General features: G+C 41.9%; 1 protein-coding gene across 1 annotated transcript in view; it reads left to right on the top strand.

Moving 5' to 3' along the window:
• The window catches only part of FER1L6 (fer-1 like family member 6), a 55,147-nt gene extending 37,803 nt beyond the window's left edge, over nucleotides 1-17,344 (top strand). The window contains exons 30-41 of the mRNA XM_034069902.1: nucleotides 870-1,001; nucleotides 2,054-2,179; nucleotides 2,391-2,518; nucleotides 4,134-4,304; nucleotides 5,386-5,546; nucleotides 6,466-6,608; nucleotides 7,172-7,260; nucleotides 9,366-9,464; nucleotides 11,709-11,950; nucleotides 12,322-12,485; nucleotides 14,324-14,424; nucleotides 16,823-17,344. Of these exons, the coding sequence (XP_033925793.1) occupies nucleotides 870-1,001; nucleotides 2,054-2,179; nucleotides 2,391-2,518; nucleotides 4,134-4,304; nucleotides 5,386-5,546; nucleotides 6,466-6,608; nucleotides 7,172-7,260; nucleotides 9,366-9,464; nucleotides 11,709-11,950; nucleotides 12,322-12,485; nucleotides 14,324-14,424; nucleotides 16,823-17,003 (1,737 nt within the window). The 3' untranslated portion in view covers nucleotides 17,004-17,344. The remainder of the gene's footprint in view (nucleotides 1-869; nucleotides 1,002-2,053; nucleotides 2,180-2,390; nucleotides 2,519-4,133; nucleotides 4,305-5,385; nucleotides 5,547-6,465; nucleotides 6,609-7,171; nucleotides 7,261-9,365; nucleotides 9,465-11,708; nucleotides 11,951-12,321; nucleotides 12,486-14,323; nucleotides 14,425-16,822) is intronic.
• The last annotated feature ends 7,168 nt before the right edge of the window (nucleotides 17,345-24,512 follow it).

Here is a 24,512-nt window from a genome sequence, read left to right as displayed (position 1 = left end):
CTGGGGAGACTTCAGTGAAAACTCAATTTTGTTGTTTGCCTGTAAAGCACTGAATTTAGAAATGCCAAAATTCATGTGGGAAAGATTGCAGGATATTAAGAACGATTTGGAAAAGTGTATGGAAGGCATCACTCCAATTTCTTGTGCATCCTCCTCTTAGGGAGGTAAAATTCAGCTTGCATTAGAATTTGGTTGGGTAACAATAGGAAAAGTTCAAAGAAAACTATGCAGGTCATGCAAAATGATTGGAGAGATGAAGAGGTTTGAAAGGATTAGGACTGCTTGGATTAGACTGTAGCTGAATAAACAGGAGTTTGAAACTGCTGTTTCCATTTTTTAAGAGATGGCAGTAGTCCATGGAACAACACTTGATAAATTACGGGAAAGAAGTGTTGAAAAAAAAAGAATTCTTTTAAAAATTATTTGGTCTTTTTGCCTATGCTGAAGCTCTGTCCCCATACCACTTTAGTACTGTCTGCTTTGCTCTCATGTTGTGACACATTAACCTAACAGAATGGATCAGTACATCAAAGGCACATTGTAGAGATGAAACAGAAGCAAAGAGTAACACATCCAGTTTTTCACCCACACCAGTGCTTGCAAATGTTCATTCCAGCCCTCCCAGAGCCACTTCTACCTGCTGATTTAATGTGCTGTTCCATTAGTTGGGAAGGACTTTGGTTAAGGACAAAACTGTTCCTGTTTTAGATGGGGAATTAACTTCCTTTCCTGAAGGACTTTGCAAAACCTTGGTTTTATTAAAATCTGTATTTTGAGTCAAAATGGATTTCTAGACACCCTGTAATAAAAAAGTTGCTATAAATATATTCACTGCATCACAAAAAATAAGCATTCTCCTATTTTCAAAGATTTATGAAGGAGACTTGGAGAGTGAATTTAATAACTTTGAGGACTGGGTGAAAACTTTCCACCTCTTAAGAGGAAAATCTAATGATGAAGTTCATGCTGACTCTGAAGACAGAATAATAGGAAAATTTAAGGTGAGCTTTAACTTTCATTAAATGGGTAATAATTTGAAGACTTTATGTTTTAATGCATATTTTGGATATACCAAAGAAGAAAGAAAAAGACATTGACAGTCTATTGTAAATAGAATTATCTCTTTTACTGGATCTAGAGTCATATTTTTCCTTTCCCATTGTCTGATAGATGAAAGCAGCATTCAGCATCACGTGTTCACTGCTGGTTTGAAACAACGAATTACAAAGGAGTTTTGAATCACAGAAGGGGAAGAAGAGAGCTGTTATGTAATAAAAATGGTGCTAATGCAACTTAGTTACTGCACTATCAGCTGCAGCATCTTATATGTAATCTTCAGTAACCTAAATGGAGGCCCTTACAGCTACCCCAGTTGGAAACAATTGCACAGCCTGATCCAGGGCACCATCAGGCAATCTGAAAACAGTTCAAACCATAAATAATGTTAGTAGGATTTCAAGAACTTTGTAGTTTAGAGGAACTGATTGAACTCATTGGTACCTCAATTAGTTTGCAATGCAAATTTCTGTTCAAATGACTTGCTAGTTGCTTTCAGGCAGTATGAGCTACTCAACAGTGTGAGTTAATATTGATTTATGAGTTGTATATTGGCTGTGAAAATACAGTTGGATTCCATTCACACTGCTGTGAAACTGACTCAGTGGAGTTACCAATTTGCGAATATACAGTTAAGGGCAAAATGTTTCTTAGAATATTAATATTGGGAAAACTAGATTTAGGACACCTGCAGGTGTTAGTGCCTTTAAATAATAAACCAGAGAGCTAAGGGCATGCAAGTACTTCTTGCAGTCATGGTGATTGTACCATGATTTGATTACATAGCAGAAGCATTTTAAAAGATGATGTTTATCACACTGAAGCCTGTGGTCTCTTTGAGTGGTACCATAAAAGGTCTTGTGTATACATCTATACTGCAGTGCAGGCTGCTTGAATGATGTTTTCTTTGCATTCAGAGAGTTGGTTTTATATTGAACCTGATCTGTTTTTGAAGGAGATTAAAGACAATATATTGTCTTTTACAATGTATTACCAGGGATCCTTCTGCATATACCCAAGTCCTAAGGATGGCAGCTTGCTGGACAGAGGGCAGGCCCGCATCCTGCAAGGGATACCACCAAATCACTCCGTCAAAGTCCTCATCAGAGTTTATATTGTGGCAGTAAGTAGGCAGATGTTCTTTTAACCTTGGAATAACTTGGATGTTTCTTTTCAACTCAGTTTACCTCCAGTGTCTTTGCAGTGAAGCTTCTAAAATCCTTACCTGTGGGGTAGAAATTTTTTGGGTCATATTTCAGACAACGTTTTGTGTTTTAGAAATGGGTGTCCAAAGCTGACAAGCTTCTTGAGTACACAGTCTTTCTCCCTAACAGGCATTTAACCTCAGTCCAGCTGATCCAGATGGCAAGTCAGATCCCTACATTGTGCTGAGACTGGGCAACACAGAAATTAAAGACAGGGAAAACTACATCCCCAAACAGCTAAATCCAGTATTTGGAAGGTCAGTGATCTCTTATTTTCTTATTCATGGATGATTCCTACTTTATCACTTGCCGCCACTATTGATGGTACTATTACAAAGTGGGTTTCATATACTGATTTTTTCCTGTTTAGATGTTTTGTAATTCTGCTGGTTAAAATGATGAGAACTGTTACCATCCTGTGTGATAATAAATGCTTTAATTTTCACACCAGTCATAACACATGATGGAATGCAAGCTGTGAGAGGTTTTGCAAAATGATGCATGAGAGGAAATGAGGCAACAAATGATCTTGCCTGTGCTAATTAATGCAATTGTTAAGTTTCAAGGGAAATATTTCACACTTTAGTGTGATTTCACAGTCTTTGTTGCTGTTTCAGGTTGAATAGATGCCAAATCAATCTCATGAGTTTAGAACTAGGACAAAACCCCTAGCTTTTTGAACCCGCAGAGCCTTCTGAATGGGTGAGCCAGGGGCAAGCTGTCAGTAAAACATCAACTTTGTGTTTTCAATATTTTATATTATTTATATTGTTAATGTTAATAGCTGTGTTTTTGCCAGCAAGTTCCCTGTTTTAAGAAGGTTGAAAATGTTTTGAATTGGGATGGAGTTATTCTTTTAGAACACTAAGACAGAGAGACTACACTGGGTTGGACTGAAAGTTCCCTTGGCCAGAGTCCTCTGCAAAGGCAGAGACCCAAAAAACAGCGTAAGGAGAAAAGACGAGAGTAGAACAGTCCCTCTGCAGAATGCCATCACTGTTCCTATGATTTAATCTCCTTAGCAGAGTTTTCGGCTGGACCATCATCATGATAAAACACAGGCAGTATAGATGTGTACACATGGAATGGGAAATCACCATTAAGTTTGCTTTAGAAAATGTTAGGAATGGGCTGTTCATTTGTATAATCCTTGCTGCTGCAAGTGGCAACATCGGGGTGACTGGACCAGCAACTTCTTCACAGCAGTAGCATCAGTCACAGTAACTACTGCTTGTCATCCTAGAAACCCTGGTCAGCATGGCACTGCTGACCTCCAGCAATCCCAGACTGTTTTCAAACATCTCTCTTCTCCCAAAACTGCTCTGCTCTTGCTAAAAAAATGACTTTGGCCATTGGAGAATAAGGAAAGAACTCATCCTTCAGGAGACAAGGCTCAGTTTTGCCTTGGAGAAATCCAGAGCCAGTGTTGTGCTGGTGAGGATGTCCCATCTTCCACTAATTTCTCAAGTCTCTTTTAAATCACTTTTATATTTTCAGCATCTGTAAACATTTCAGCAATGATTTCTATACCTAAAAAATGCACTGAGTGAAAAGGGAGCTCTGATCTTTGCTTTTTTGACACTTGTTTAGAACTTTTGCCTGATCATTTTAGTGGGTGACCTGAGATTCCATTATTCAATATTTAACCTGAGGATTTTGATAGGGAAGCAGGAGAAAGAAAATGCTTTCGTACTGTGTGTTTCCAGCATGTTCAGATAATTAATTGCAACAAAATCCCCACTATCAAACTCCCCCTCCCCACTGCTTATTAAAAGTGACACTGTCCACACGCTGTTTACTCAATATTTTTAACTGAATCTTTTAAGCTTCAAAACTGATTTGACTGCACATAGGTCTCAATTTTTGCTGTAGATCATTTGAAATCCAAGCTACGTTCCCCAGGGATTCCTTGCTCACAGTCCTGATCTATGACCATGACTTCGTGGGAACAGATGATCTCATTGGAGAGACTAAAATTGATTTGGAAAACCGTTTCTACAGCAGGCATCGAGCTACCTGTGGCTTACAAAGTCAATATGAAATGTAAGTACCTCTTCAGACAGCAACAGTGCACACAGCGAGTGACTTGACTGGAGGAGAAATTCCAGATGCGCCTATGTATTATACTTTCTTCAGCACTAAAGCATCACAGGAGGCATTTTAATTAAAATTCACCCAAGAGATTAACAGTGGCTTTGGGCAGCTGCCAGCCTCAGTAGGATGTGGGGATTTTAAAATTAGCAGCACTGTTTGTTCGCCAGGTGTTTTAGATAGTAACCAGCCTATGTGTAACATATACCTGCTCCGTAAATTGCCTTCGGACAGGCATAAAAGGGGAAGTGATAGAAAACCTGTCAGAGAAGTTATGACAGGGTTCTACTTTGCTCTCTGTTATTCAGCTGCAATCAGAGTGATTGCAGCAGGGCTGGTGGGGACGCCGTGGCCCTGGGGGAAGCAGGAGCAGAGTGGGGATGCTGCAGTGGTGCTGAGCTCCTAGTCACTGCCATGTGGTTTCATTCTCAAAGGTATTGTGGACAAAGATGAATTAATGCAAAGAAAGTAAAACTAAAATAGGTCCATTGCTCTGAGGCAGGGCACTGACCTGGGACATGTGGGTTTGGGGCTCTTCTATGGTTGTTTCTTTATTTTACCAATAAACAAAAGGCAGACAATGCAGAAAAGAAATCCAGGAGCACAGACCAAACCCCAAGGCTTCCTTTGTCAGGTCAGTCTCCAGTGTGGTGTATTTCTTCATGAACTTGTTCCAGGTCCCAAATATCAGCTTCTCCTCTGCATGTGGGAGCCACAGAACACTTCTCTTTAAGTGGAGGTGGAACATGCAGCTTGAATCCTTTAGGTAAAACAGGGAATGAGCTCTGGTCATTTTCTTCTTAGGGGAGCATGCCAATGCCTGGGCTACTTCATCTAAGCTGTGGGCAAGGCTGCTTCAACCTGAGCAGGCAGAGGGGATGTCTCAAATAAGAACTAGTGCTGGACAATTCAAAGGAAAAGTTTGGCCACTGACCACAAAGCAAACCTCCTCATGGGAAGTCCTGATTTGTCAGTGCACTTTGCTGAAGGAAAACTCACCCATGTCTTTTCATTCTCTGTCCCCTCCTTGCAGAGAAGGGTACAATGCATGGCGCGATGCAACCAAACCAAGCGAGATCCTCACTAAGCTGTGTAAGGACTACAGAATCAGTGGACCCTTCATGCAGCCAGGGGAGATACAAGTAGGAACAAAAGTCTTTAAGGGACAAACAGTCTTCACAGAAGATGAGAATGGTAATGAAGTTCTTCATCATTCCTCAACTGCATTGTAGCAGTACCAACAGCCTGCAAAGGCTGTAGCTGGGGCCATTAGGAAGGGTTTAAATCCCAAACAAGCCGTTTGTCAACTACCAGGGCCTCAGAGATAGCACCCACAGGAATACTCATAACAGTTTTCTGACACAGAGAAGTCTTAATTTGCTTCTCACCTGTGTATTTCTCTCCTAATCTAGAAGACATCCCTCCTCAGTAGTCTGTGTTCTTTTGTGTAGAGCCCACACCAAAAAAGGAGGAAAGAGAAGCTCAGGAGCTCAAAAGGCTTTCTGTACTTTCCAGTATCCTCCCTGCTTTCAATATTAGCACTGGTCCTTCCTAGAGGTGCCATTCTCTGGGGTCTCACTTCCTCCAGTGGCCAAGCTGAGCACATCAGAAGGTGATGTCTTCTTGCCCATGGACTAAACCTCTTCCCTTGAGGCGTGATTTGATTCTCCAGGGGGGTCTTTGCTGTTGCCATCACAAGGCAAAATGAGGTGTAGATATAACTACTAGTGCCTATTTGCTGCCAGCTCCATCAAAATCTAAGTTTCCTTGTCTTTTGTGAGCTGTAAAAAAGCAGATTTGCAATTTTCTGCAAGAGTAGTTTCTCCCACCTTCCTGTGAAAAACTGCTGGTTGTAATAGTGAAATTATTTGCTGTGTTTTGCAGATAAACTGCTGCCTAAGTGCTAATATTCCAGTTACCCTGTGGGTACCCTTATTTATAAGAATTAAATGTATTTCAAAACCTCTCTTTACTTAGCTGGGATAATTCGTAAAACCTTTAACTAAAGCAAATTTTTTATGACCATCTTTAATAATTAATAGAACATTTTACCAAGGGGTTCAACATTATAATTCAGCTGCCTTTGTTCTTTTTGTTTTACTTTTTGCTATAGAGGAGCCAATTGAATCGTATGAACACCTCTCCTTGAAGGTTTTACATGCTTGGGAAGAAATCCCTGGAGCTGGGTACAAACTGGTCCCAGAGCACATCGAGACTCGGCCTCTGTACCACAAAGATAAGCCAGGCATAGAACAGGTAGAGTAGCTTAGAGGTGGTGGTGATGGGAGACCCAGGAGCAGTTTTCTTTTCCTCCAGTTATTGTGGTTTTTATTTGTATCTGCAGTCTCACAGAGACAGCATCCAAGTGTTGTGCTATACATGAGACTTTGTACATTATCAACCTGGAAACTGTCACACATGTATGTACAGAGCCAGTTACTTCAATATATGGTAATCACACAAGGTGTGATTCATGCTTTTAAATGCTTTAGTTTATTAAGTTAACACAAACTCTGCTTGTATTTAGACTTAGGGGGTTCTTTTCTGTTCATCACACACTGTTTTTATACGGAATTTACCTTGAAGTTGCCAATGTTTGAGCTTAATTCCAATTTCACCAAATTCCTGAGAGATTAATAGAATATATGTATGGAAAAAAAAATATAGTAAGTTTACAGATTAGATCATAGTTACAGGATAGGGAGATGGTTGGTGCTTATAGAGGAAGCAGTGGTTTTGGATGTCCGACCTACATTTAAAGCCTTTTAAAGTCTCTCTAAAACAAGGTTTACAGATATGTTTATCTCTTTGCTTTCAAGGGTCGTGTACAGATGTGGGTTGACATGTTTCCTAAAGATATGCCTCTGCCAGGACCCCCAGTGGACATTTCACCAAGAAAACCTAAAGGGTAATACTCTGTCCTTTCCTCCCAGCACAGTGGCATAAGTCTTCAAAGACTGTGTCTTCCTCAAGTGTCTAGAAAGAACTATGGAAAGAACTATAAAAAGATAAAAAAGAACTACCACAACAATCTGCTGTAATCCTGAGAAAAGTTTTCCTAGGTTCACATGACTTGAAGTCAAATGAGGGCATCTAGTTCAGTCTCCTCCATTAAACAACTCAAAGAACTGTTGGTGATATTTTCCTCAAGGACTATCACAAATCTCTTTTAGAAGTATATCCCTTTTTTCATATAGAAATTGCAGGCAGCTGGAGGCAGGAGTCCCTCAGCAGTTCTGATGTTATCATCCACTTGTTGAGCTGAAATAAGTAATTCCAATTTCACTGCCTCTTTCAGCCATATAATTTACTTGACCCCAGTTGAGATCTTTAATTTGATGCAATGGTTGCAATGGAAAGGCAACCTATTGCATTTCCATCACTTTGTGCAAAGACAAGATCAAGAAACACATAAAGCAGCAGCAGATAGAAGAGATACTTTTAGAATAACCTCTCAGATTTTGCACAGGTACTTATACTGCTTTATATACAACACTACACATGGTCCTTCATGTTAACTGGATGTAAATGAAACACAGAAATGAGAGACAGAGTTCTCAGCCTATCTGTATCAGCTTTATTTTGATAAATAAATTCTCTTTCCTGAGAATTTTATGTCTGAAGCAGCACCAGGTACTATTCCTGTATTTATGTTTGAACAAGAAAAATGTCATAAAAACTTGTTTCTTTTCCTTTCCTTTGACATAAGCCAAGGGTTGACAAAAGTAAGAGTCCCTGTAACAGTTAGTTTCTTCAGATCAGAACTGTCTACAAAGCTCCTTAACAAGAAGAATTGTCCAATCCAAATAGATTTAAAACTAACCATACCCACAAAAACAAATTGTTGCTGCTGTTTATGTAGTCTACAAAAACAAGGAAAAATTTTGTCAAAGCATTTATTATAAGAAAGTAAACATACGAGCATGAGTTACACGTTTTGCTGAGAAATGCTTATTTGCTGCAGCAAAACAGATTCCAGGCTCCAGAAGACTAAACACTTTGTGAAAACATTTCTGATTGATGACTGAACAAGGCTCTGATGGAGCACTGCAGGTGAAAGTTTATTTGCCTGGTGTGGAGGCTTGGTTTTCGTGGTCAATATGTCCTTAAGAGCTGGTCTTGGCAGTCCTGGGGTAATGGTTGGACTTAATGGTCTTAAAGGTCTTTTCCAACCTAACTGATTATATGATTCTATGACATAGGGTACTTGGTAACTTCTAAGGCAAACTGTTTCACACCTGAGATTGAGGCTGTTATGAAGACAGCACATGTCGTATCAGAAAAATCATACACTGGTGTTCTCAGACATAGGTTTGGGGATCTTTTTATTTTGCAATTCATAGAATGACTCAATGCATACCTAGATTTTTAAGTATAATTTTTTATGTCACCTGCAACATCTGTATTTCAATTCAAGCTTCTAAAGCTTTGTACGGCCACTATAAATGTCTGTATATAAGGAGTGAAAAAGATGGGAAAATGTCATCCTTTTACTGTGGCTTCTAAAGATGATTGTACTTGTTTAAATGAAAATATTTCTAAAGAGTGCTTCTCTTCCCTTTTAATGCACTGGATTGCACCAAACACAATATTTTTAGGCATTTCTATTGAAAAGCACCTCACAGGTTGCTCTGGGTTTTATTAGCAAGATGCTCACTGTTTTGGAGACTTCTCTGATGATGTTGTTCAGACCAGTTTTGCCTTGTTTCACTGCAGTATTTCCGTCAAAAGAATTGAAAAGGAACAGGTACATAAAACACAAGGAATTTTCCATCCCTGCAAAGCTGGCAGTGCCCCTGCTGTAATCCAGCACACTCCAAGAGCTGAAGGAGCCACATCCTCACTCTATCACTAGAATTTTGTAAACAAGAGAAGTCTGAGGCTGATGCTGCTTTTAGAGTTTTGCAAAAATACATTTCTCTCTTTGAGATCAAAGTATGCTTTGATAGAGGTTTACTTTAGTGTCTGACCAGAGCTTGAGTATATACAGGCCTACTTTCTTTTCTTTTTCAGCTATGAACTGAGGGTAATAATCTGGAATACAGAGGATGTAATTCTAGAAGATGAAAATATCTTTACGGGGCAAAAATCAAGTGATATCTATGTTAAAGGGTAAGTTCTTCAGGACTTGTCTTCAAGAGAATATGTAATACTTCATTCAAATATCAGACAAAAAAAATGTTATGAGAATATAGGATAAACTGTTTCTGTAACCTTGATACTTTGCTCTAAATAGCTGCTCAAATTATTCATTTATATTTGATACTGCTTCTTTTTTGGCATCCTAAAATCCAGTAACTGAAATGGCACTGGTCGTTACTTACTGTTCAAGCAGAGATGGCACAAGATGAGAACCAAACCAACAGCTGAGCAGAGATCAAACACTTACAGGACTTGCACTGTAAGAGCTCACACAGATACAGAGAGGTTTGACATAATCAGAGAAAGGGGAATGATGACCACATTAAAAATGAAAGCAGGTGTTTGCCAGGCTACCTCTGCTGGAATGTTTCCTGACCTCCTGTGGGGAATGTGTGGGTGAATGACCATGGCCATGCTGGGAAGAACATCACATGGGGACTTTTTGCTCTTCAACTCCTTACTGCTGCAGACTAAATGTCTATTGTAGCTTCACAAATGTTACTGGGATAGCCAGTGAAATATAACAGATCACATGAAAGAAAAATGAAAAGAGAGAAAGAAAGGAGAGTTTGACACTCAAACCAGCTCTCTCCTGAGATTGCAGCAGGTTATTTCTTCAAATTGCTCCTGTTTTGGAGTACAGCTCTGCACTTTCTGCTTCTGAGCAGTATTTGAATAAAGGTAGCAAACAGACTGGGGGAAAATTATGGTATAAGTAGGAAGTATTGCAAATCTCAGGTCCGAAACTGGTGTTAGATTTTTTGCTGTGTTTCCACTATTAGAGAGTGGGATTATATGTTAATAGAAGTTGCATCATTGTGGAGTTCTGGAAAAATCTGCGTTCATAGGATGCTAGGAATATGGCAAAATGATTTTCCCTGAAAACCTGTTGCTGTATTGCCACTGACCACCGAGGGAAGCACTGGGACTGATGGGGCAGAGAAAAGAGGATATTTTCCGATTTGCAGTTTCTGGAAATCATGTGCATGTAATAACAAATCCAAAGGAAGCATAAGGACAGGGCAGGCTGGCAGCAGCTCTTACTCCTCTGTAGGGTATATCTACATGCATTTTAACAGGAGAACTTGAGTTAGCTCTGACCAAGCTGTGTGGGGCACCAGGAATTGTACAGCTCCTTTGGAGCAGATGAAATTAGCCCAAGTGAAGCACACACTAATACAACCATGTAGTCCTCAGCATGCTGCAACTGCAGTTACTGCACACATTGGCTGAGCAAACCTCTCCTTGCAGTTCCCTGAGAGGAGCTACTGGGACATCACTGGAGTTCACAGAGATATATCCAACTTAGCAATGAACTGAGGTGTCCAGAGCAGTAGCAGAGTAACTCTGAGTCTGAAAAGTTGAGGAACTAAATAAGGAGCCAACCCCTGTGCTGAGCTGTGTGACAACTTGAGGACATCACTATCAGTGTCAGAGCAGTCTGACAGGGAAAGGCAGGAGTGGAGAATGAATTGCTTCTGTGGGTTAATGATGAGGACACAAATCTCATTATGTTCAGACAGTGTATATGGCACTGAATCTGTCACGAAGCACGGACTTTCACTGGTGCAGTGCTGTGCTTGGTATTGTTACCGGTTTTCCCAATTCCCTTCTGAAATAATGGGGCTTGCAGGGGAAAAGCCACTCATTGGATGCAGCACAAAATGCTGATCTTTACTCAAGCTGTGATAAATCACCTTCAGAACTAAAAAACCCCTAGCTGGATCATCACTTCAGTGGAGCGCTTCAGGAGAGAAGATTATGTTGAGGAAAGCATTGTCTTTTTGTACCATAGCATTGCACATCAGATGTTGTTCATATTGTAGCAGAAATCAAGAGGAAATCAGAAGGAAAACCAGAGACTTTTCCAACCATACTTATGCTATGTTTATACCCCCAAACAGGAACTGCAATTTAGATTCTAATACCGAGCACTTACATCAGTTTTGGAACACGGTCACAGAACTTATTAGAGTGGCACAACATGAATACAGGGTGATTACTAGTGGGTAAATGACTGATGTTGCCTTGCCTGTCCCAAGGAAGACAAACATCTTGGCCAACAGCAAGTGGCCAACTGGTTATTGTTGTGTGTAACAGTCCTGGATGGTGTGTTGCCTCCTACTGATTAGGTAGGAATTAGCAAATGATCATGCCTGTAACCAATGATAACCACAGTTCAAGCTCCCCTGGTGACAGCAGTGCTTGCCATAGGTGGATAAAGGGCCTGGAAGAGGACAAGCAGGAGACAGATGTCCATTACAACTCCTTGACAGGAGAGGGCAACTTCAACTGGCGCTTTGTGTTCCCGTTCCACTACCTCCCAGCAGAGAAACAAATGGTGGTTAGTAAAAGAGAAAACATATTTTCCTTGGAAAAGACAGAGCGCAAAATACCTGCTGAGCTGGTGCTTCAGGTGTGGGACTTTGAAAGACTCTCTTCAGATGATTTCTTGGGTAAGTATGCAATGGAACTGCCTGAACTTCACCTGAATTCTCACCAGACCTGTATATTGTACAGGTACATACAAAGCAGTGTCTGAGACCCAACTTTTGCTTGTCTTTCTCTGAAGAACCACATTTCTTTTTCTTGGAGAGGGAATAATTAGGAACTTAAATGACATCATGCTAGGGCAATACAAATGAATGACTGACAGTACAGAGCCAGTCGTTCAGTACAGAGAGTACAGTCAGTCAGTACAGAGAGATCCCCAGCTCTGGAGCTTGGGCACAAGCTGCTGCTCCATGTATCGCTTCTGGGAGCTGCTGTTTGAATGCCTCCATGTCTGTCTGGTCTCTGAGGGCTGTCACATCATTTCTCCCTCCAGGCACTCTTGAGCTGAACCTGAATGGATTCCCTCGAGCAGCAAAGACAGCCAAGAGCTGTGACCTGGGCATGGCTGTGGCAACAAGTGAAGAAAACAAGATCTCCATATTTCAGCAGAAGCGTGTCAGAGGCTGGTGGCCTTTCATCAAAGCTGGGGAGCTCACGGTAGGCAGCTCTCTACAGATGAGTAGCTTTTCTCTGGGTCTCATATGCTCTGCTGAGATCCTGAGACAGACACATGCTGATTTTGGATATGGCATCTGCAGAGCAACCACCACTGATAATCCATGGCACTCCTCCAAAGTCCAAACCATCTTTACTGGTTCCCCATAGAACCCATCCAGATAATCCCAGAGCACTCTGCACTTTTTCTTTGCTTTCTTTCACTGTTCATATCCCAGCACACTGGATGGGTAGAGTGGAAATTAGGTGGTTCCAGCCAACTTTCTGTCAGCTGAGGAAGTCCTGGGAGGAATTTCACCTGCTTCTTTATTTCTTTACTGTTTATTTCTCACTTCAGCCAGGGCAAAGGAACTGATTTTGGATCTACCATTATTCTCCTTGCTAGTGACACATCTGAAATAGAAAGAACATAGTCTCCTCTTTTTGTTGAAGGGTGCTCAATAAGCCAATATATTTTGGTTTAGTGACAGGATACAGTTGATATAAAGGAATGCAAAGAAAAATGACAGCTTCCGTCAAACTCTATAGGACTTGTTACCTTGGAAGTGTCTTCCTAAGAAGAATATAAATGTTGCTATACAAATTTTCACCTACCTAAAGCCTCTAGTGTAACAAGGCTTGCAGCAGGGTGTACATCTCACTCAGCATGTACATAGCCATTTATCTCAGGGTTTGCTACTGCAACTTCTCTTCATAATGTTGTAGTGTTCTCTGTGTATAATATAGAATTGTAGAATCATAGAATAGTTTGGGTTGGAAAGGACCTTAAGATCATCCAGTTCCAACCCCCCTGCCATGGGCAGGGACACCTCACAATAAACCATATCACCCAAGGCTTCATCCAACCTGGCCTTGAACACTGCCAGGGATGGAGCATTCACTACCTCCCTGGGCAACCCATTCCAGTACCTCACCACCCTAACAGGAAAAAATTTCTTCCTTAGATCCAATCTAAACCTCTGCGGTTTAAGTTTCAACCCGTTACCCCTTGTCCTATCACTACAGTCCCTAATGAAAAGTCCCTCCCCAGCATCCCTGTAGGCCCCCTTCAGATACTGAAAGGCTGCTACGAGGTCTCCATGCAGCCTTCTCTTCTCCAGGCTGAACAGCCCCAAGTTTCTCAGCCTGTCTTCATATGGGAGGTGCTCCAGTCCCCTGATCACCCTCATGGCCTCCTCTGGACTTGTTCCAACAGTTCCATGTCCTTTTTATGTTGAGGACACCAGAACTGCACACAATACTCCAGATGAGGTCTCACAAGATCAGAGTAGAGGGGCAGGATCACCTCCTTTGACCTGCTGGTCATGCTCCTTTTGCTGCAGTCCAGGATACAGACTTCCATTGATTCTCCAAGGGTTTTTGTAAATCTCCCCCTTCCTTCATATTTCTGTCCATTCCAGTAGGAAGAATGTTTTAATAATAAGTGTCAACTTGAAGTTCATTGCCTTCTTCAGACTGAAGGTGATTGTGTACTTCCTATGAATTTAGTGAACAGGCCCCACTCTCGAATCCTGCTTTAGTTCCAATTTTTCAACTCTCATACAATTAATTCTCCTTCCCCCAGTCCACTTCCATCTCTTGATGTCCTTGTCTTCCACAGGAATGCCTCACGTTCCTTGAGCATAAATCAGGAATTTGGGGTCTGGGTTTTCCTTTGTGATTTCTCTTTAGCTACAAAGACTTGGTCTCATCTTCTTTAATAAGTTTCTTTTTTTTTTTTCTCTCTGATGGTTTCATAATTTTTCCACAAGCCAAATCCCACTGGGATTTGATGAAAATAATCCATCTTTGGATGCTAACGTATGATCTCTCTAATCCAGGGCAAGGTGGAAGCTGAGTTTCACTTAGTCACAGCAGAAGAAGCTGAGAAGAATCCAGTAGGCAAAGCTCGCAAGGAGCCCGAGCCTTTGGAAAAACCCAAGTGAGTAGGAGCATATTCATTGGACAAGCTGGGACAGGGGCATTCAGCAGGAGACAGTCTCCTTATTCCTTATCCTCTCTTTATCCTAAAGCATATATATTGAACCAACAAAATTAAACACACAGAGAAGCAGAGATATTTTTAATTAAGAAACAAAACAATTTCAAACCCAAAATTATCTTCTAGGAGCTACTAGACAGTAGCAGACACTTTAATGTACCAGAGCAAAGGTAACAAAGCTTAAATGTCCAGGAACTAAAGAGAAACATGCGAATGAGAAATAAAGTGCAGTGAGTCTAATTTTGTGCTGGCTAAAGTTATCCATGCAGTGATCATGCAGTGATCCATCTCTTCATCTCTGCCAATCAAGAGAGGATGCTTTTCCAGACGCACTCTATTATAAGAAATGTTCTGCTCTTACCGGTACCAAACTCTATTGCCTACGTTGTAAAGAACAATTAAATGAGCAACAGTCTGCCTTTTTTTCCCCCTGTCTTTAAAGATTATGAAGAGCCCTTAAGTAGTTGGAGTGTGCAGACCAATGGTTTTGTTACTCAAGTCTGTGGGTCAGTAAATTTTACTCTTTAGAGTATGCAACTTTTATTAATTCTTTTTAACCTGGAGGGTTTATTTGTTGATTTATTTCTGAGCCATTTCCATCTCAGTATAAATCACAGCCTGTAATTAAAATACATTCAGTTGGTCTTTTAGCTTTACAGACTTTATCTCACATTGGCATTCACTTCCACACGCTGAATGCTGAATTCTCAAGATGACTAAGGCATTGCTTAAACTCCTTAAACAGCTTTCTGGAGTGAGACATGGACATTGCTCTTTGTGACCCTCAGTTAATTTTATTCTCTTTACTACTGCACCATCTGTACAATTACAGTGATAATGGATAAAAAAGACAACCTGCACCCGATTTTGAAAGGTATTAATATTGCTTCACACCACTGTACATGTTAGATCATCCATCATACAAAGCTGACAGATGCTGCCTCAGCTCACTGCAGGCTATTGAATTCAGAGACATAGCGACCTCCCAAGCTGGGTGCCATGCACAGGAGAGAGTACACCAACATTTTACCTAAGGAGAGCATTGTTTTCCTCCCTGAATGCATCCAGTTTTGCTGTACAGTGTGAAGAAACTCCTGGTTATGGAGGAGAATATGATATAGGGCCACATTTAGAAGAAAAAAACAGGATTGTTAAATGCAGATCTCGTCGACCAGAAGGTGTCTCTTCTTTATTTTCCCAATCAAACTACTTAGATTTCATCTCTTCTGTTTTCAGGAGGCCTGTTTTAAATTTCCTTCTGAAAATATGCCATCTTGGGCCATATGCCAGGCTTGATCTGCTTTGACTGTTATGGCACCAAGACGATCATTGAGCAATAAGACTTTTTTGTAGCAGCTTTTTATTCCTTTGTTGTGGTTTAGACCCAGCTGGTAACTCAGCACCATGCAGCCATTTGCTCACACCCCCATCTCCCTGTCCAGGCAGGATGCAGAAGATAAGTGAAAGATTGCAAACCTCACAGGTTGAGATAAGAACAGTTTAATAACTAAAATAATAATAATGATAAGGGAAATAACAAAGGGAGAGAATATAGAACTAAAAGGGGAAAGAAAAAGTAAATCCAATAAGCACAAGTGATGCACAATAAAATTGTTCACCACCCACCAAATGATACCCAGCCTGTCATGAGCAATGATTGGTCCCTTTCAGGTGACTCCCTCAGTTCCTCATCCTGGGCAGGATGTGCTGTGGTATGGAATACCCCTTTGGCTAGTTCGGGTCAGGTGCTCTGTCTCTGTTTCGTCCTGGCTTCCTGTGCCTCTCCTCACTGGCAGAGCATGAGAGACTGAAAACTTCTTGATCAGGGAAGGCACTGCTCAGCAACAGCTAAAACATATCTGTGTTATCAGCATTGTTCTCAGACTAAATCCAAAACACAGACCTGTCCCTGCTACGAGGAACAAAATTAACTCTAAGCCAGCTGAAACCAGGGCATTCTTTTGCATAGCTAAATTCCTTGCAATGATTAGAAATCTTTGTACTGAAGGTCAAGATGTCTGCATTTTTCATTAAGGATTTATCACAATATTGTCTGTAATTTTGAACCCCGTATCTTGCCTTTAAATTGGAGTGGTTATGAAGCGTGAACTGGAATTTCATTCCAAATGGTGCATGGAGACTGTGCTCGGGGACAGATGGAAGAAGAGTGACCTAATGGAATGTGAACATTTTGAAAGTTTCCTCTAAACTATATAGTGAGTTGTCAAGAATTAGAGGTCCTGTCTAGACTCAAATACGTATTTTGCAGTGGGACAGCTTTAGAAATAGCTGGATCTGCTTTTACATTTTTTTCCTCTTTTTCTTTCTTCTCCTTTAGCCGACCAGACACATCCTTCTCTTGGTTTGTAAACCCCTTCAAGTGTTTGTATCACCTGATCTGGAGAAACTACAAGAAGTACATCATCATCGGCATAATTTTGCTCATTCTCATTGTATTCCTGGTGCTCTTCATCTACACGCTGCCAGGTGCAATCAGTCACAGGATAGTTGTAGGATGAGAATAGATTATGGCTCTCATTGTAACCAATCGTATGCAGACACTACAGTTAAAAGTCAGGCATACAGAATTAATCAACCTGAAACATGCCTCATTCCTTGTAAAAAGAAATCATAACTATTTGTATCAGAAACTGGAGGCCTACAATATTTAACATCATCTTTGGCTGCTTATTCAGATCCAGCTTATTATTAATATAATGGTGCAGCTTTATTGACAATTAAAGTTTGATTCTGCACCTAAAACTGAGTTAAATGTAAATTCCTCAGTGCTAACAGAAACTGATTTGTCAGTCATGTATTTATTATTACAGGCAAATTGTTAAATATTAAGAGCAGAACGTGCACCAAGTTAAATGAATAGTTCAGTCTTTGCATAGTTTTGTAATTAATTATTTAAACTGTTATTCAATGAACTTATAACAATATGATTATTTTGAGCTAAAAGGTATATTAAAAAAGACCTAAGGTAAAATTGTCTCATTTGGTTTCATGTGCAGAATTCGTCCTGAACCTCTCAGTAAGAGCTCTATGCTCTATAAAGACATCTTACATACATCGATCCAGGACCAAGCCTTGGCTCTGGACAACAGCAGCAAGCAGTTGCAGCAGCCCTGTTAGGGCAAGATGGCTGAAATGACATCTCACTTATAACACCCCAGCCCATCACAAAACCCTCAGGATAACTCAAGCATAGGCTTCCCTCCACTGCCACCACAACTATGGAGCTTAACCTACCACAAGATAAACAGGGACTAGGGAAAAAAATCATAATTTCTAATTCCCCTTCTATGTCCATTGAATGAAACAGGCAAAAGCAGCACTTGATTTTCCTGCAAGGCAAGTTCCTACAAAGCTGAACCACCCAGCAGAGGCAGGAAAACAGCAGCATCCCAGGTAGCCCTGGCTTCGGCAAGGTGCAGCCCTGACGCTGTGGTGGAGGATGAGCCTTCAAGCCCAGGCTTGTGCTGTGCCAGCCAGGATACATTCAGCATCATCTGCAAAGTCATTTCTGTAAAACTCACCAGGCCCATGCCATTTTCTGTGTGTTGTGCAGTTAGTCTGCATTTCATATGGCAAGGTAACATCCCAGCAGTGTGTAGGACTGGGCTGGTACATGCGTTGTTCACATGTGCTACACTCACATCTACAACTTAGCATCCTTTCTGAAGATCTTCTCTGGAGGTCTCTTTTCCTTTCTTTGCCGTGTAGCCCCTTGGATCTGGCATGGACTCATTGACAGCAGGAACATCCCTCTCCTGTCTCGGTGAGACCTTGGCAAAGGGCTGACTTGTTTCTGCTGTGAATGAAGCAGCCCATCTGCCTCCCTCCCAAAATCCATGTGCATCAGTCAGCAGCGTGATTGTATAGCTGTGGCTGCAGTGTAGCAGCTCCAAAATGCTAGAAATGTCACAAAACAGACAGATCAGCAGGTCAGTCCAGGGGAACTGTGATTAATTGAAAGCAAATCAATCTATCAATCAGCTTGTATCCCTGAAATGCTTCAAGGAGAATAAAGCTTTCAGGATAAACCAGGCTTAGCTTAAGAGACAGACCAGTCCTTTCCTACACAAGGGACATAACCACGTGTCAGGCCAGGTGCTGGCATTTGAATTCTCTTGTAGAAAAGCACCACAAATAGAGAGATCTGACACCATTTCCTGGCTCTGCTATGGACTGTGCCTTTTGAGAGGGCACAGAGAGGTCTTCATGCAAACCATGAGAAGCATCAAGAAGAGGTTAAATCTGTAAAAATTCCCATGGAGAGACACCTAACAAACAACCATTGCGCTAAAGATGAAAACACAGCTTTCAAAATGTGTCCTCCAATTTCAGGCTGTAAGGAATGGATACCTTTTTTTTTTTAAGCCCAGTCTTTACTTTTGTAGCTTCTTATAAACATTTTAAAAAGGGAAGATACCAATGTGATTGGTAGAAATTGTGTGTAGCATACTTAAGTAGTTTCGGTGAGGTTACCATACTGAGAGTGGCCATTCATAGCTAGACTGCATTAATGTTCTACTGAACATTGAGTTTGTGGATTGGCAGAACAATTTATGCTACAAAGCAAAGGAAGAGGGGAAAACTAAGCTCCAAAACACACCGCGTACATGCTTATCCTGCAGCTATCATTCTTCTGAGACAACAAATTCAACAGCTCTGTGCCTCTTGGAAGACTTGATTCTTTGTGTTTTAGCATCCAATCAGAAACAGCCTCTCCTCAATTTGGGGAGTTGGGTATTCTTTGTTTAGTTTTGGGGTTTGCTTTAGTTTGGTTTTTCCCCCAAATTTTGCAAGTTAGGATTCTGGACAAAGAATCTCTTTACAGATTTTACCTATAAAGAGATTTTTTTCCTCTCAGAAGAGGTTGAAGGCACTATGGTTGATGTTCATGTGGTCATAGTTTCAGATGTTAGTTGCAGATATGGCTTTTGATTGCTAGAAGAAGCTCGTCATGTTCTGTGTGCCAGCTATGAAGTCCAAACCGGGTATTTATGGGCTTAACTGAAGAGCTTGTTTGCCTTCAGCTCTGAAGTACAGAGTGCTGTCTCTTTCCAGACTATTTATACATTTTTTATCAGCTATTTGTGATTGGGGAAAAGCTCAACCCAAGATCTGGTTCCAGGCTCCCAGACATTTGGTATGTGACAACCACCTCTCCCTCCCACTTTCTAATGAAGTCTCAAAAGCAAACAGATAACAACTTTCATGGATTTCTAACAGAGAAAGGATAATTTACAAAAATCTTCCAGACTGCGTCTCCTTTAATCACTTCCACAAGCAGCTATGGAGACTCATCAGAGCTACATTAATTAGCAGGAATTATGCGTCTGCTTCCTGGATGCCTCTGCCAGGGCTCCAGTACTCCATGAGAGTAACAGAGGCCATCGTCATTAAGAGCAATCTGGAAAGATCTGTAGTAGTTCCCTGTCTCCTGCTGACTGATGAGTGGCTCTGGCTGAACTCTCTCTGATGACACTGACTGCTAATTAATGAGCTAATTCCAGCACCACACTCTTTCAGAATTACCTGCTTGTCACAGCACAGAACTTGTTGCATATTTCAGCTCCTCAGAAGGGCTGTGTTTGACCTGCCAGCACAGGAGGACACCGCTACCAGCAGTGCCTCCCCCTTTTGCTGCACTGGTGCCTAGTACTCCTGCAAGCAGCTGGCTCTTGCCAATGTGCAAGGTGGAAAGCAGCAATTCCATTGCAAGTAAAAGCTGATTCAGAAGCTGCAATACAAGGGAGGCCAGTGAAGAGGAGGGAAACCATATCCCGTTTTCCATATCCAGCCCCACCCTGCATTTTCCCTTGCCATTCATGGCAGACCTGCGGGTGGTATCTGCGTTATAAGACTTCTTCTCCAAATGTCTTTTAAGAAAGGCAAGTACAGAAATCTGGCATCCATTGGTAGGCAAAACAGAGTCATTTGAGACTGGGAAATAATGTAACATATATAATAATATATTGAAAATACAGACCAAGAACTCTTCAGGTATCTACATTGCTAGATGGCAAGCTTGAACAGTGTATATACTGCCATCATCTTTCTCCAGTGGCTTCCCTCTACTCTAGTCCTTTCTTATTCTCTGCAGTTCTCATCCAGAAGCATCTCTGTACACCCTCAGTCCCTGAGCCAGGGCAGTTGAACACCCTGTAGTACCATACCTCAGGCTGATTCCTTAACCCACTTTTGCTACCTGCAACCAATGTGATGACAGCTGGTCCAGCTACCTTGTTCAGAAGCCCTGCCTCTCAAACCTTCATCCTCCATCAAAGCATTGTGCACCCATGAGCAGTGGTTACAGCTGCAAGCCCCCACTGGGCTAAGGGGCAGATTTCAGGCACAAGGAAATCCAGATAAGTTTATAGTGCCCAGAGCATGCTGAGGCGTGCAGATTTGCCCTGCAACTTATGTGCCAGATACCAGGAAAACATAAGAAAAAGAGCCAAGTGCAAAAGCAACTCCAAAGGCTGTTGGCATGAGAGATGTTGTCAGAAGAGGCAGGGATTTATTTTTTGTTTACTTATTTTTCAGTGATGTTTCTTTTCCCTGACAGAGAAGCAGTAGTGGATCCATTCCAGAAGCAAGCGCATAATTCTGATATACTGACAAAGCACTGGCCTGTCTATATAGCTGTATAGCAACCTTGGCTGCCTTTGGTTCACGTGATGATCTTTTAATTAGCCATTGCAATAAAACCTCACTGAAACACTAAGCAAAGCACTTCCCAAACGCCTGGGGCCTTTTGACACCATCTTTATGCTCTTGGCTCTTATGCTCTTGTGCATAGTTTCATTGAAGAGAGCAGCTCTGCCTTCAACCGATGGCTCTCCAGAGCTGGTACCCAACAGTACAGACGGATGCACACAGCTTGTGTGAAAGTGCAACACTATAGCAGCATCAAAGGCTGTTTTAGAGCCTTGGAACACAACTAGATTGAATACCATACAGTAAAGTCAACCTATTAAGCAAGGAGTAATAGTAAGAGAAACCTGTTCATCAGAGGATTAGTGAAAGCCATCCTGTTCTGCTCCTTCAATATATTAAATTTGAAGAGGTTTTCATTTCCAGGCTCTGTTTTGACTGATTCCTGATGGAGTGCAGCTCATGCAGATGTCTCATTAGCAGCTGTGATCACAAAGAGGACTTGCTCATGGCTCTGAGAGTATGGGTGGATTTTGAGGACCAGGACTTCCTGTTCTTGGCACAAGGAGCTGGAATAGCCATATGTGAGGGGCACTAACGGACTGGATGTATAAAGCATGGCAATATGGAGAGCGGGTTTCAAAGCCAGGTACTGTGATTTTCCCTCCCAGGACCATGGTAGACCCTTGACAGTGTGGAATATCTGCCTTCTCCAGTGCTGTTCATGTGATCCTGGGTCAACATCTCTCACTAATAATGTTCACTGCCCACCAGGATGGACCTTTCCAGTGAGGGGCCAACACATGTGCTCAAGAAATAGAAACTTATTAGGTCATCCAGCTGTTGGAGTTTTGGACATGAAACGTTTTTAAACCTGAAAAGTTAAGCTGGAATGCCTCGTCAGCATTTCTCCCCCATAATATCTGTGATGGGGAGAGAACAGATGGAATGTTTTGGCCAGGGCCTTTTGATTTGTAAAGCCAAATATTGCACTGGCAGCTGAAAAAGAAAAGTTTGGGAGCAACTATATTTGTAGTCCAAATCTCATTAAAACCATCAAAGATTCCTGTGACTGTAGAGCCCTTTCAGCCTCATGGGTTAAGAGCTAAATCATCTTTATTTCCAAGAACATCACTTTCCCCAAATCACCTCTAATTTGGGGGCTGAAATTTTATGGATTGGCTTTAGTGCTTCCATTCATGTTCAGTGGTTTGAGAAGTTAGATGGACTTAGGGACAGGGAAACCCAGGATGATGAGAACTTGGGGTTGCTGTATGAGGTCAGACCATGAGCTGTGGAAGACAGCTGTCCACCCTGCAGCAGGGACAGTGGCAGAGCTGTATGGGGGGCACGGTCCAGGCTGAGTTCTTGCATCAATCCTCGAGGGCCTGTACCACAAATACACTCCAGACTGTGAGATCTTGAGCAGCTGGACATGCCCTTCCCAAAGCCATTTTTTACTACATCAGGCAAATTACTTCCCAGCAGGTGTTAGGTTATCCAAGGTGTTCTTCCCCTTGGACCCAAACAGGGAAGCTGCACCTGTAAATCACTTGCACCTGCAGTCACTGGGGTGCTGACCAAACTCCCTGTGGGATTTGAGTGTGTGTCAGACCCCAGACACTCCACTGCTTATGCCAGGCACAAGACCTGTTTTTAGGAAAAGAATAAAAAAGGTCTGGCTTCTGCCCGAAAGGTTGTTCCAGCTAGTTAGTATTCAAATATGTAAATTTATTCATGGAAAGACAATTATCTTGCAGCACACAAAACTAAACACTGACACCTTTCAGTGTCTCAAAAGGTGATGGGTTTCACTCTGAATTTATTCCCATTCATTTTGCTCCCCCTGTGAGGAAGGTGAGGCACTGAGAGCATCCCAAGGACCTCCTATACAGGCTGCTTATGAGAGAAATATCAGTTCATTAGCTGAGTCTGGTCTTGGAAAAGCTGTAATTTAACAAGCCCTGTGGATCATGCCTTGCTTTGTTAATTGATCCCATCCAATAGGGCTGAAGGTCAAACAGAGTGTGAAACAGAAATCCTACCTGTAAATTACTTTTGGGCCACTCTCTGCTTTCAGAGTTCTCTTCTGCATGCTTCAAGGGCACAAGGCTTTCCCTGCAGTCCCTAATCACGAGACAACGAGATTTCCCAATCAGCTTTCATTCACTGCTAAAATTAAACATTCACTAAACCCCCTGTTTTCCCACCATGCCACCAGTTGACAGTACTGCAAGAGCAGACAAGTAATACTCTCTTTGGAAGAAAGCAACCTTGCATGTTCTTTCATTTTAAATACCAGTGGAGCAAGCTTATCTTCCAGCAGCAATGAGAAGTAAATGCATACCTGGTTTAACTGGGCTTATCCTTGCCTGTTGTTTAATGAGCCTGTATTATTGACTTTTTAGGTAATTGGCTGTAAATTAAAGGATAAAAGCAGGTGGATCACATCTCTGCAGTCCTTGGGACTGGGAAACATGCAGCCTGCCTGGAAATAAGTGAAAATGAGCTACAGAAAGTGCATTTTACAAGAGGGTTTGGCAGCACAGATCAGACCCAGTGCTGGAAGCCAGCTCCTGTGTATCCCAACCCACAGCAGGAGCACCAAGAAGGAACCAGCTCCAAATTTCACAGCTGGTCCTGCTACCTCCAGGTTTCAGACCAGCTTGATCATGACAGGAGCAGACTTACCAGCTGGACCAAGGTGCCCTGTGGGACGTGGGCAGGCTCCAACACTGCTGAGGCTCCCCAGTGCTGATCAGGATCAGTGTCTGACAGCAGCAGCCCACCCCTACATGACCTGATCTCACCTCAGCTCTCTGCCTCCGATGGCATTTCAGTACTTTTTGGAGGTCTTTGTTCACATTTCTCACAATCTGCAGCTCAGGACCACTGGCAGTTTCTCTTGGAGTTAAGTAAATGATGATCCCTGTCTCAGAAGCACAGGCAGTATTGTTTTGTCAGTGCTGCTGAGGGGGCAAGGCAAAGTTGTCAGTGAAAAACGTTATTTTAACCTGAGGAAGCCTTCAAGTACTTCATATGTGACAGCTTTTTGATTGCACTGCTTATGATTACATTAACTCGGAGCTTTCAGCGGGCTCTTGACTTATGAATATGTATGATCATGATCTCCATTTTCAATCCCGCAAAACCCATCCCAAGGTCCTAAGGTCTTTTTTACACAGTCAGCCTTGTGGGTTGGTTTTACGCATTACCATATACCTCACTGAAAGGAAGGCAAACTCACTGTGGTTCCAAATGGTGTGTGTGCAGTTGCGAGTCATCCACTGAGTTGTGAGCAGCTGCTCACATCTTGCAAAGCTCTCATGGTGAGACCCACCATCAGAGTAGACGTCCTG

Source organism: Melopsittacus undulatus, chromosome 1, assembly GCF_012275295.1.
Source record: "Melopsittacus undulatus isolate bMelUnd1 chromosome 1, bMelUnd1.mat.Z, whole genome shotgun sequence".
Classification (NCBI taxonomy): Eukaryota; Metazoa; Chordata; class Aves; order Psittaciformes; family Psittaculidae; genus Melopsittacus; species Melopsittacus undulatus.
The sequence above is the reverse complement of the archived record's forward strand: the minus strand, read 5'-3'. Positions and strand labels throughout refer to the sequence as shown.